We start from the raw sequence: 14,472 nt of genomic DNA, 5'->3' as shown, positions 1-14,472 counted from the left end.
GAGCATCCATCAACCCTTACCTTAATATCACGCAAAGGTTGGAGGCAAAGCAGGAATACCTCCTCGACACAAAACCAAAAGGTTGGGAGGGTGGCCTAATGGTTAAGGTGTTTGCTTTACAAACACAAGGTGCAGGGTTCGAGTCTCACATGGGATAATTGGCTAGGCTTAAAATGACTCGCAAGAGCAGTTAGCTTAGTACTAATCTATGAACCTATAAGCTCTAGACGAGGCATCAGCTACATCATAGCTGCATTCAACAGAATGACGAGCAACCGGAGAAGATGTTCCTAGTAGTCTTTCCCTCAGAGTCAGAAGATCTGAAATAATGTGACAGGCCTGAGACAGAAAAGCTAAAACATATCTGGTCATATGGTTCTGGTAGTTTATGCTCTAAAGGCTAAGGTAGCAGCAGTATACACTTTCGTAGCCAACCACTTTAGTTCTGCTGTCCTTGTCAGAGGGAAGAAGCTTCACAGTATGCAAAAGTTTAGATGGCTTATCAGAAGCAACAATAACAGAAGGGTCAAGCAGAGGGGCACTTATAAAGGAATTTGAAATTCTCTGGCATCTTATAAAACCTATCAGTTTTTTAGGAGCATGGGCCAGGGAGTCAGGAGACAGAAACTGTGGAAAATCACCCAAGAAGGCAGTAAGAACAGCAGACAGCCTAGGACACTATTTGAAGAAGCTCACACTACCTTTTCTGAACATCAGACACCAGAGCACAATCCCACTTAAACTCCATCATACAGAAGATTGCGACACCTAAGGAAATCTCCTCAAAAGGGGAATAAGGACTAACGGATTCCTCCTCTTCAGTGCCATAACCCAAAGGAGAGGGAATCTGAAGAACAGGTCAAGGATTCATCATCAGATCAGAATCCACATCCTCATCAGATAAAACTTACTCCCTACGCCTCTTAAGAGAGGTAGAAGACCAAAGGGGAGCAGGAACACAGACCCCCTTGAGGAGGCTTCAGAGCCATAAGAGCATTAAACAGACCTTATGTTAAATTTCTGACATCTACATTGAGGACCTTTGGGAACAGGAGAAAGGTGCTTAGTTTTCTGACTCTCTTTTTTTTTTTTTTTTTAAGGCGACATCAGCCCTTTTTTTTTTTTTTTTTTTTTTAAGGCGACATCAGCCCTAAAGATTTTGGGTGGCTCTGACGCCTGATGACACTCTAAGGGTAGGTAGGAATCTCTTCTCTAAACAAGATTTGAGGAACACCCCTAGGCCCTTCAGAAATGATCAGCTGCAGTTTAGCATGAACATCCGAAGTGAACATCCGAAGTGGACATCTGGAAGGCCTCCATGGATGTACGAAAAGTCAGATCCATGTCAGCTTCCAAAGCAGTCAAGGCAGAGGAATCAGACTGAAAAACTGGGTGGTCTTCTGGGCTTTCACTAACCTTTAGAGAGGCATCTGGTGGAGGCGGTCCAGCTGAAGAATCCAAACAAGCTTTCATGGTCGTGTTTTTCACGGATTGCTGACCCCCGGCCAGAAAGATTCCTCCATAGTATCTGTAGCCAACAATTTATGACATTGGTTTTCTAAATAAACTGCTAAAGAACACAGCAGACAATGCAAGGCTTTTGGAACAAACATCTGACAAATGGTACAAGAATTATGGTCATGAGAAGCACTTAAGCAAAACAAACACTGCTCGTGACAATCCGTCTCCCACATTGGCATTTCCACTTTCTAGATGACAATGACCAAAAAATAAAAAGGAGACAAGGGAAAAAAATGGGGTGCTTATCTGAAAAGCGGCTTGGTAACCAGAAGATGAATGAGCTTTCACACAGACGATAGAAAATGAAACTCGAACTAGCGGCTAAGTAGTTTTAGGATGGTATAGCCATACATCACTTTTATGCCCTACACCCTGTGCGGGGAGCATATGTGTGATGTACGGTGTACATATTACAACCTAAAGGCTTTGGTATACTGGCCTGATGTCGAGTTACCCTTGGTAGGGGATCCCTATTGTAAAGAATACTGCAACAGTGATAGACGTACATCTACTAATGCGTTTCAGTTTTGGGAAAACAAAAAGGTCACTTATCTCTTAAACGCAACTGGTAGTAAAGAGATTTCCAGTAACTGCAGTACTCAGATGACTTGATATACACACATCTGTGCAATATTGGGTTATTCTTACTCAGTAAATATGCAGTATTTTAAACAAGCTCCAACTAGTAGCCTCTTTCTTCCACAGGAAGCACTTGCCTTTATTTTGTTTTCTTAACAAAGTCTCCTCTCCCAAGTTGTAGTACACGAATCAGTTCAACTCAGATACATGTCCAGCCTTAAGCATAGGTGAAGTAGGTGGATGCCTGTGGTGTCACTTGGCTAGAGGTATCTATCAGGCTTGTCTACATTTATTTCATCACAGACAGGAAAAAATGTTATGGCAGTGTTCATCTTGAAATGGCCCTAATTCCCTAGCTTTTGGTTTGATCTAACTCATGATCTACAAAACAAATCAAGATTTGCTCTATAGACTTGCAGGTGGGATTACATTGAAATCCAGGAAATTTAAAACATTAGATTGAATAGCACTGGCCATGCTAAGGATCAAAAAAGCAATGAGGAAAAGACATTCTGAAGAGAAGCACTTTTTTTTTCCGGCCTGTAACCACGTATTACTGGCAGTGGACAGCTCGGTATTCCTCTCAACTTTCCCAGATTTTGGTGAGCATCCTTTATTTTGCCTAAATCTTTTGTCCTGCCCCTTGTATTTTGTTTTTTTTAATTTTATTTTAAATCACTGAGGACTGCAGTCAGTTAGCAGTGCCATACATTAGCATTTTATATTTCATATTCATCACAAAATACATGGTTATGCAAAACATATTGCTCTATTAACTTTCTAAATGAATTAAGAGTAATATTTGAAAACAGGTATTGATTTTGGGTCTTTATCATCTACTGTTTTGGTTTTGCCTCCGTTTATTGAGCAAAACTGACAGACTATATGGCTGAGCAACTTGAACTAAAATATTTTTGCATAAACTAAACTGAAAACTGATCCTGATTTCTCTGAATGTCACTAATTTTGCCTTATTTTTGGTCTGTACCTCATAAAATGTGTTTTCAGGCAAATTATTGATGATTGCAGTCACTAAATAGAGATAGTTATTTGAATTAAAACTGTAGGCATTCCAACTAGCGCCCACTGCCAGTCCCTGATCTGGTGCCCCACTCCCTCACCTCTTCAGGTGAGGAGCAAAAAGTCTGCTGCCTTAATCCAGACTGACAAGTCAGATCCATGCTCCCTCAGTTCTTAACTTAAATGAAAAAAAATGACTTCTTCACTTTAAAACTGCAGTAAGCTGACTGCTGCACTTATATCAATTGACTTGCTACAGCTTTTAACACACAGTGCTGAAGCCTAAAATACATTTATTATTTCAGTACCAGCATTCAGGAACTATACTTCTCGATTGCAACCCCTAACACCTTGCGCCCAAGGGAGGCTTCCTCTTTCCCCCACCCTTGCCACACTTCTGATTTGAGTTTCAGATTTGATTTCCTTCACAGAAAGCATAATCTTTTACTTTAACAACTTTCTAAGTACAGAAGAGTTGTTGTTGTTGTCTCTTTCGGCTTTTCCCGGTTAGGGGTCGCCACAGCGGAACTCTGGTCCATTAATGATTGGCAGTAGATTTTTACGTGCCGAGTTGCCAGCTCTGACACACAACCTTCAACGAAGGGACACCCATTCACGCATGTCTTCACACAGAAGATGCTTTATCTGAGAATCGAACAGGACAACGTCTTACTGTGAGGCGACAACGCTACTGCAGCACCACCACCAGTTTCTTTCTAAGTACAGAAGAGAAATATTTAAAATCTGTCCCTCATTTTGGTATGAAGAGGTTGACAGCTACTTAAACACCTTACTGTTAAGTCCCTTATTTATTTTATGAAAGGTGTACATTTTATATGTATATCGATAAAGTAGTTATAATTACTGGGGCTGCCTGTGGAGGTAAATTACTGCTGTTTGCTCATTATTCTGGCCATGTAATTTGTGTGGAGCAAGTAAGAATACTTTAAAGTATGGCTACCATTTGTGTGAAAAGAATTACACAAAGAAGTGGCTATAGCTGCTGGGTGGGGACAGTGCTGCCTGTGGCTCATTTGCTCATTTTAAACCATCACTAATCTGGGTTTGCAGGACTAGTGTGCATTTTAAGTAAGATTAATATTTTAATGCGATTATTATGCATGCTTCTGTGAAAGAAACTTGAAGTACATTACTCTGACCATTATTTATTTATTTCTTTGTGTTTTTTTTTTTTTTACCACAGCCAGACATCTGAGATGTACACAGTCAGCAAAGTTCCTGTAAATTGATAGGTCAGGGGCCGTCTGTGGGTAAAAGTGACTTGACACAACTGTTGTTTGATTATTGTTAAACAGTAGTCACTCATCTGGAATGGCAGCAGCAATGTCACACGATGTATTTTATTTTGCTGAAATCCGTGGAAAATTAGAACTGATATGCCTTGTGCATGCATATGTGCATGCGTACATGTATGCATGCAAGTCAGTGCGTGTCAAGAAGGGAAGGTTTTCAGTGTTATTTAAAAGTAAGAAGTTGGCAGTGATTTTGTTCACCTTCTATCACAAACATCAGCATTGTTCTTGAGTGGCAATCATTAGTGCACTGAAAAGCAGAATGCATGTGAAAGCAGCTGCTCACTGGCACAGTGTTGTAGCAGTCAAAAGAATTTAATTTCACAGAACTTCACTCTGGTTGAGTTCTGGGCTATGGCTCCATGTCCTAACCATCTCTGTGTGTATTTACCTATGTACTCTGTTGTCCTCCCACACCCCAAATATGTTCCATAGGTGAGAATTAGCATTCTTCCAAATTGTCTGTAGGTAAGAGAGTGTGTCTCTGTGTGTGTGTGTGTGTGTGTGTGTGTGTGTGTGTGTGTGTGTGTGTGTGTGTGTGTGTATGTATGTGTGTGTGTGTGTGTGTGTATACTGTGACACAACTGGCTTGTCAGCGAGTGTTAGTGCAAAGGCATGTGTGCGAAAACATCAGTGCATTTTGAGACAGAGCTGGTTTGTCAGGGGTAGTGTTTTATGTATAAATAAATCTGAGAAACTGTAGGTGCAGTAAAGAAAAGTTCAAACTTTATTTACCTTAAACGTTGAGTGCTTTCATCTGCCTATATCATACGACTAATTTAGAAACTGAACACGGCATCCTGTAAGGTTTTTAAACTCTTAAGAATTGGTCACATGGTCCCAAAACAAAAAGTTTTTTTAATGTTTGTTTTGGGAGCATGTGCCCAATTCATAGAGCCTCTGGGGGTCTTGGGGCCCCCACAACTCTGAATTAGTGGCCAGTGCCCTGAAACTTGCCTTGTTTAAAACTGGCCCTGCTCAGAGATACGGACAGAAAATCACTAACTTCACAGGTGTGCTTTAAAGGCCATTACAGTATTTTTTTTTTTTTTTTGTAAGAGTGTACTGTCTGGGACCAAAAGTTATTGTGGTCATATTTTTTTTTCACTTCCCTCCTCAAATCAAACATAAGACTTGTGCAGATGTGACCGTCTTTTTGAGAAGAGTGTTAAGGGGCCTGCTGTTTACATTTTTCTGACGGCATCAGGTTAAAATATCTTGCTGCACTGTATTTCGTTTTTCAGTTTTGTCCTAATCTGATATCAGCAATGTATACAGAACGTGGCTCTCTCATGTGGGTAGGAGTGAAGAGGCATGCAGTATATACACGTATGAAAGCAGTCAGTCATTTCTGCCTTAACTTTTATACCAATCTAACACCAGAGGGGTACAGAGTAGGAAACCTTTTTTTTGTTTTGTTTTTTTTAAAGAGTGTAGGGAGGCAGGCACTGTTAAGCTTTGTATCCAACTTATTTTTTCCTTGAAATTTAAAAAAAAATATATATAAAACAAGTGTATTTTTTCTTTACTCTTGATTGGTGTACATGTCATAAAGGGATAAAAAGAGTGAAAAAAAGGAAGCTTTAAAATGAACCTCAAGCATCTAATTTCTTTCCTTAGCTGTGACTTTTGCTCAGGAGATCAATGGATGAAAAGATTGTTTAAAAAAGCTGTAAGATGCAGTTCAAAGTATCTAGAACTCCATGGTTTCTGAAGGTCTAGAGACACCCCTGCCCCATTTATTTCCTTCACAGTTATTACAGTGCAGTCTTAGGTAGTTAAGGTTTATTTGAAACGATGCCTGAAAAAGCAAAGGTCAAAGAGTAAGACTGATGACGTTTCTTTCGTCATAATTTTTGTTCATCACTGGATGAAAAAGCTGTTTAAATAAGTCTGCAAAATTCACTTTACAGCATCAAGACCCCAATGTCTTCTGACAGCCTAGAGTCCTCTAAAGCCCCAGTTTTACTTAATTATTTCCTTTGCTTTTACTACAGTGTAGTCTTCGCCATTTACAGAGTTTTGGAAGGTTAAGAAAAAGCTGAGTAGTGAGACAAAGTGTGAGAAAAGAAAGAAAAAAATGTAACCTGGATGGATTAAGGGAAACAGGCCAGGATGGGAGTAAAGAGATGCACACAGGTAATGTGCACCGGGGGGGGGGGGGTATTGGGAGGCACCAAGGAGCCCTTCACCTAGAGCACCATTTCACCTAAGGCTGGCCCTGCTCAGCTCAACTAAGTCACCTATGCTCTACCACTATCATCTAGGTGTTGTAGAACAGGTGAGCATTCTTTTGTATATAACGTATTTAATTTTCTACACTTCAAATCATGCCATTAAAATGCCTTGCTTTTACTACTGTTGTACAGTCATTAACTCCTTTAAGAGGCAATCTATTTTCAACACAAGCCAACCAAGTTGGTTTTGAGAGTTAATGTTTTCCTTTTCTTCACTGGTAATCTGCAACACAGTATTAGAAGTCCTACTCTAGGAGTGTTTTCAATTTATACTGTCAGAAAAGTTGACATTTCCATATTTCTTAACTCAGTAACTGTGTATTGATTTTATAGACTTGCACCCCCTGGCTAATCAATGAGCAGTCCATTGTCTGGCCTACCCAGCAAACCACCGTAAACAAACCACATTAAGGCATAAAAAGCAAGTGATTCTGTTGAAATTCTGAAAACTATGATGCATGGAGCAGTGAGAGTGTGCGAAAATTAAAAATGCATGCGAAAATATCCAGGGTTGCACTACTTCCTTATACTTGAAGTACAGTGAACTTGGAGCTAATGTAACCAAGTAGCAGGGGTACAAGTCTCAAACCTGGAGGGTGTATTTCCCCAATATCTGGGGTGCAGTAAGGAAGGAAGGGAGGTCAAAGCAAAAATGCGTTACTGTCTTTACAGTGAATTTCAAGATTTACTATAAACCATTAAAAATCTTGATTTAGTTTTCACAGCCGCAGCACTAATAAGGAAGAATCTCTCAGTTCCAGCACGGAGACAAAAGCAAATACCCTAAAAGTTGCTTTGATGGCTGCACTGTGATCACATTTTGACAACCACATAAACAAGGAGGCAATGGAAGCAAATGTGAAGTATTTCTAAAAGCCATTTTGTTTAACTGATCAAAAATACACATTCTCACATTCACCACTGATGCCAGTCAGATCCCCTCTGTGATCAAAAATACACATTCTCACATTCACCACTGATGCCAGTCAGATCCCCTCTGTGTGAATAACATGCCCTTTCCATATGGAATACTTTCCAGTTGTAAAGATGATCACATTTTTCCATGATCTAAAAGCTCTACAAATTCCATACAGTACACTATTTTCAGATAATATGTCCATTTTATATGGTACGCAGCCCAAGCTTAGTTAACACATTTCAAATATTTAGCACAAATTCAAATTTGAGATAAACACGTTTGTTTACAAAACAGAGCAGGTTAAGAAGGTGACACCTACATGGAGGAAAAGAGTGATGCAAGGGATAATGGGGGGCCGAGTGTGGGAAAGGAGTCCGAGGAGGAGAAGAGGGGCGATCAGGAAGACTGTACTGTGTCTTTAAGAAAGGGCTACCAACACGACCTGCTGAGAGACATGGAGAGAGAGCAGATAAGTCAATCAGGATCTCCAGTGCTTGGAGAGTTTTGTCTCTAAAAGATATGACCAAAAAAAAAAAAAAAAAAAAAAGAAAGAAACAAATGTTTAGTACAGATATACAAATTGCTGTAGGTTCACACTAGGAAATTGCAGATGCTTTCACTAATTCACTTTGTCAGCTACACCAAAAGTACTTTTTGAATGGAACACAATTCACTCACTGCACACATCAGTGGGAAGTCTCTCCTAACTTTATACAAATTTCTACAAACAAAAATTCAACAATGCAACATTTAGAAAAACACAGTATAAACTGCATGCAACTGCAGGTAGGCATGCTTTAACTACACAATGCAGCCAGTAAGCACATCACACCAAGTGACCACCACCACCAGTGCATAGCACCTATGCATGCTTATTTAAGTTAGCAAAATGCAGTGGTGTAAAAAGGACTGCCAGCTACAAAACAGGTTACCCAAATCAGCGACAGATTTGCTTTAGACCAGGCTCTCAAATGCAAACAAAAATAAAAAAAACTGAAAGTGAACATAAATAAATGCTTTGACAGTAATTAGTGACAGAAAATGCAGACCATTTCACTGCCTCAGTTTCACAGTAACTCAAAGGTTAATACAAGGGAAGAATATACTAAACAACCACACACTACACTGTGAATAAGCTGCACACTGCAAAACACAAGTAGTCACGATTTACTAGCAGCACACTAAAGGAATACAAAACCCATTGCCCATAATTCACTACAGTATGCACTCCACAACTCACATGCAGCTTTCTGGCATACCATGCACAGAAGGGGAGAGCCAGCTGCATCCACTATAATGCAGTAAGTTAGCCTAGCATACACATCAGATGAGACTGCTTCACTGACTGCTTACAAAGCAAATGTGCTGCACTAGCTACACACAGTTGCAGGTCAGCATGCCACTCCAACTACACACTGTTGTAGGAGAGGATGCTGCATTGACTGCAGGAGTGTGTCTATTACCAAATGTACACTGTAGCAGGTGAGCATGCCGCAACGAGATGACAGTACTGCAGGTCAGTGTGCTGAGCCAACTACATATATGGCTGCATGCAAGCATGGTGCAACAAATGGTCACTGCTGAAATTGAGTATGGTACAACAAATGCACAGTAATACATGCAACTGCACTTCATTAAAAGCACAATACCATTGGTAACTGTACTGCATATATGCATACTGAAACAGACAAATCTGCTGTATGCCACAGTATGTGAACCATTGCATAAACCTAACTTTTAAAACGAGTTATACAGTGACAGTTAAGTATACTTAACTGCATTACACAGCTTAAACATGCTCTACAGCTTAAGAGTTCACAACACCAAAGCACATCGGAAAATCATTCATTGTTACTATTACATTGTACTGCAGCTGAGCATGCTCTAAAACCACTTTCCAGAAAGTGAGTACGCACCAACTACACTGGAGTAAATGAGTACAGTCAGAGAGATAATGTAGCAGGACAAAATGCAGCTGGCAAGTATACTTCACCAATTACAGTGCGACAGGTGAGCATAAAATACAGACCACACTGAAGTAAGCATACAAAGCCAATTAACTGCTGCAGCAAGTAAGTATACCACAGCAAATATGCAGCATCAGCTGAGTATGCTATACTCACTACAATACATGAGTATGCATGTTATACTACCTCCGTTCTGCAACAGGTGATCACTACACTACAACTATAACGTGTAAACACGGTGCACCACTGATGCACTACAGATTGTGAATATGCCATGCTGAATCAAGCAACAGCTGTCTGATAACATGCCACAAAACTGAACATGCCATGCTGAATCAAACAACAGCTGCACAATAACTTACCATAAAAGTAGATGTTGTATTCAGTTTTGTTAGGCCATACCTGTGGAACTTAGCTTTTATTTGTTAGCATGCCACAAAAGCTCTTCATGCAGCATTTAAGATATAGGTTATGTCTAAACTGCATGTCCAGCTTAACTCTTTAACCTTCTCAGTTCTAAACCTCAAACAACAGCTAAGCTAAAATATCTCTTAAGTGACTAGAGTGTAAGGAGGGACACAGCGACTTAGGAAGAAACTGAGATAAAAGGGATAGGGCCTGGCTTGCTCTGCAACATTAGCTTCAAGTGAAACACATTTTTGTTTGACTTTTTTTTTTTGGTATTTATTACGCCAGATTTGATAACTTAAGAACATGTTAACAGGTTTGCAATCTAGACATGTTGGTTTCCCTAAAGGTTACAAAGTCTGTGCAGTTAACATTCTGGTGTCTTCTAGAACAGCTGACTTCAAAAATGTTTTAATTTGTAGACTGCAGATTTTAATTTTAACTTGTAAATGCTGGACACCACATAAAAATAAATTATAAATGTATAATATATTTTATTTGTTAACTAGTGAATCAAACACAGACAGCTGACTAGCTTTCGATTTAATGTTTGGATTTGCAACTGTTTACTGCTGTTAATTTGCAACTCAGACTCTGCAGTCGTAGACAATGGATTAAGCAAACATGACAACAGAAGCCATAAACAGGAGCCAGGCCAAAACCAGCTCACCTACCAACTACTGTTGAGTCACAGATGAAAATAAAAGGAAACTCAAGAGATAATACAGTTCATGTGTTTTTTTTTTAATCTGGAGCAATTTTATCAAGTAAGATAAATCACTTTTTTTTTTTTTTTTTTTTTTTTTTTTTTTTTACAGCAGAGGCTACATCCCCCCTCCCCCCTTCATTCAACATCCCAATCTCAGGATCACACCTTATTTAACACAGTATTTTGAATGAGCAGTTCTACTCAACAAAATTGCTCCTAAATAGTCTGCTCTCTATAACAAAGAGTGCACGCAAAGTGTATGTATTTATATATATATATATATATATATATATATATATATATATACATACATATATGCCTTCAATCAGCAATACTGATAAAGCAGTATGAAAAACAGATCAAGTAAGTCGATCATACCATAATGCTTTAAGAAAATCCTAAACCTTTCCCCAAAATTCAGACGACAGAGGATAGTCAAAAAACACGTACGACCAACTGGCATTACAATATTTTTTTTTAACATCTCCAGCACTCAACTTCAGAGTTATTTTTAAACATAGTAACTCTATTAGGAGTCAAAAAAGCTCTACAAATAAATTTCACGCCAACAAAATAGATAACATTATTCAATATTACAGAAATTAAAAATCAAAAAAATACTTTTTTATTCAACTTGGACTATTCTTGCTATAGCCAAGATAACCATCACAAGGATGTGGAAGAAATATTTATTGCCACAATTTGAAGAATTTCTCTTATCTTTAAAAGACACTGCTTTTTAAAGAAATAACTAAGAATAACACTTTTTTAAACAAACTTAAATAGAATCCTTGGTTGAAGATATTTGCTCTCTCTAAAATTTTTCATCATAGTCTCACTCACTTTATTAAAAATTTAAATTTCTACATAGCTTATGTTACCTATATATATATTTTAGTCTCAGACAACATGTATATAATGTAAATAATTTATTTTATTTCTTTCTTTATGAAATTTATGTTTTCAATTTGTAAAATGTTTTACTTTATACTACTATATTCTGTAATTCTAACTTAAATGAAATAAAATATTCTGAAAAAAAAATCAAGTGGAAACTCTTACTCTCTTCAAGCTCCACTTTTACTTGCCAGGCCTATTTAAAATATACCTAGCAACTCAAGGACCATAAATCATGCATCTAAATATCCTTGTTTTGCAGGATTGTCTTCAAAATGTCCTTTCAAAGGCAGCCAGTAAACATCACATTAACAAGTAAATACTGATTGTTTTGAAACAACTGCAGCCATTTAAGTACTGAAGCATTTCAACATCCATGTCTGTTTCCCTCTTCACCTGTAAGGTTGCCAGTTCTAAATAAAATGTGAAATGAAGTCAGCTTATCTTAGTGTAACTATACAGAATATAAAACCTCCTCTCCGTCCAGTCTACTTAACCATTTGAAATTTATGTCAGCAGTTCAAAAGTAGAAAGAGATGAATTCAAGTCAGTGTCTCATTTTCAAAGAAGAAAATAATGGAACTAGAACAAAGAAACAACCGATTCCCTGATTTTCCCAGTAGGATTTACTAGAAACAGATCATGTCTTTTAAAACGGACATCTCTGAGGTGGTTACAAGACAAATGGGTGAAGGTCTTACACAGCCTACATCGATTTGATTAATCCTTTTGGCATAATTCCACACAAATGTCTTGTTGAAAAGCTTAGTACTCATTTATTCACTGCCAACTGTACAAGGACACATTATTCAATGGGAGAAACAATGACTAAGAAACAAAATGCAACTAACTGGGAGGCCTTCTATCAGACCCAGGGAGAGTAACAAGCAGTGACTTACACTACTCTGTCTGCTGGGGGTCCTCTGCAACTCAGTGTACGTTTTTTTGATCTAAAGGTAGCAATGGAACTCTATAGCAGTAACCAGGCACATGAATACAACCTTGGCAATATAGTCAAATCAACTATAAATGCGGGACTGATGCAAGGATTAGATAAAATACAAAATGCTGGATCTACAGTACATAGGAAGAAATTTGATTCAAATCACAAAAGTGGGACATGGCGCGTGGCCAAACACGACATCACAGTGGATGTTGACAAAACTGTACTGTAAATAACTGTGAGAGAAATAAATTAATTAATCCAGGTGTCTATGGGCGGGTAGGTCCCAGAAGAAATGGGAGTTCTAGATGCTCTGTAGTGCATCTAGATTAGCATCCTTTTGATCCAATGAACCCCTGAACAAGAGTCAAAGAAGAAAATTGCAAATTGTCATAATCCTCTATTAGAGAGCATTTGTATTCAATTAAAAGTAAGGACTTCAATAATGCCCTCTTTAAACATTCGTTGGTATGTGTAGCTTTTCACAAATTTTTATTTTCAATTTTAGAAGTGTGTTATAAGGACTTGAGAGAAGGTGATTTTAAAAATTTGTTGCTACAAAAGGAGGCGGAGTGGCAGATAAAGTTAAAAGCAGACCATTCGCCTGGTCTTAATGATTCTATAAACATGAAATGTTTTTTAAAAAATCAAAAACTTAAGGTAAACAAAAGTAATGATTTGATTTGTTTACATATTTTATAAAGCATCACTTTTTTTATATAGGTATATGTCTTTAAAATTGAGCGAATTAGTTTAATTGCTAATTTTTAATGTTGATAGGATGTTAATTACATGTGTATTTAAGTTATGAGTGTGGTTTGTGATTTCATTCTGAAGAAGTCTACGGACGAAAGCGGCAATAAAGAGAATATTACGCTATTTCCTGTCTCTTTTTCACCACAGTTTCCAAGAGTAGCTGCATTTGCCTATTTTTGTGATTTTTATTAGTGACTGTTTGGTATTTTGGTTATTGGTCACAGTGGATGTTGACAAAACTGTACTGTAAATAACTGTGAGAGAAATAAATTAATTAATCCAGGTGTCTATGGGCGGGTAGGTCCCAGAAGAAATGGGAGTTCTAGATGCTCTGTAGTGCATCTAGATTAGCATCCTTTTGATCCAATGAACCCCTGAACAAGAGTCAAAGAAGAAAATTGCAAATTGTCATAATCCTCTACAGCAGACTGTTAGGTTATGCCCTCTATCTTCTTCAGACCATTAGGTTATGCGCTGTAATCCCCTACAGCAGACCACTACACTGACCTGCATTGCCAAAAGAAGGTTCTTGTTCTGCTCCTCAAACCACGGATCTCAACTATCTCAGATTTTGAAAAATATACCTAAATTTGTCTCATATTTTTGCCATGCCCCTCTTCAAATTTCTGATTTTCTCACTGAAGATTACAGTCCGTCAATGCCAGACATTAACATTTTATAACTCTAATTCACTAAAAAATACATTTCGATGTAAAACTCATTTATTTTCCTCTATAACAGACCATTCATTTTCTGTCTTGCCCGCCATATTTCCTCTTTTCATTCTCTTCCTCTCCGTATTTTGCTCTCTCATTCCTCACTCACCCCCCTATTTCTCTTTCTTTCTCTCTTCACACAGAGATCTCAATTGCCCTTGGTTTTGCAAAACATCTCTGATTTTAGCTCCTAGGTTTTGATTTTCTGAGTCAACTCTGAGGATTGGAGTGACACACATTAAATAGTTTCATTCTTCTTCAGAAAATGCATGTTGGTGCAAACCTGATGTTCTATTAATTTTCTATGTCAATTGGAATAACATTTAAAACTATTATTTTGTCATTGCCCCTGATTCTTGAGTAAAGAAGCTGTAAGTTATAATCTATGGCTCCACATTTCCTGTCTCTCGCATTAGCTCAAAGTTAATAAACGCAAGGAAATGCAAGTCTCCAATCCATGACTGCCCCATTCAAAACAGGCAGGTCA

At 38.1% G+C, this 14,472-nt stretch overlaps 1 protein-coding gene across 1 annotated transcript in view; it reads right to left on the bottom strand.

The window, feature by feature from the left end:
• DBN1 (drebrin 1) overlaps positions 1–14,472 on the bottom strand; it is a 1,456,369-nt gene that overhangs the window by 217,278 nt on the left and 1,224,619 nt on the right. Inside the window, 1 exon segment of the mRNA XM_044069321.1 lies at positions 7,909–8,034. Within this exon segment, the coding sequence (XP_043925256.1) occupies positions 7,909–8,034 (126 nt within the window).

The sequence above is a fragment of the Protopterus annectens genome, chromosome 4.part0 (genome assembly GCF_019279795.1).
Source record: "Protopterus annectens isolate FY-2018-M chromosome 4.part0, PAN1.0, whole genome shotgun sequence".
In the NCBI taxonomy this organism is placed as follows: domain Eukaryota; kingdom Metazoa; phylum Chordata; order Ceratodontiformes; family Protopteridae; genus Protopterus; species Protopterus annectens.
This window is presented reverse-complemented; position numbering and strand designations above follow the sequence as displayed.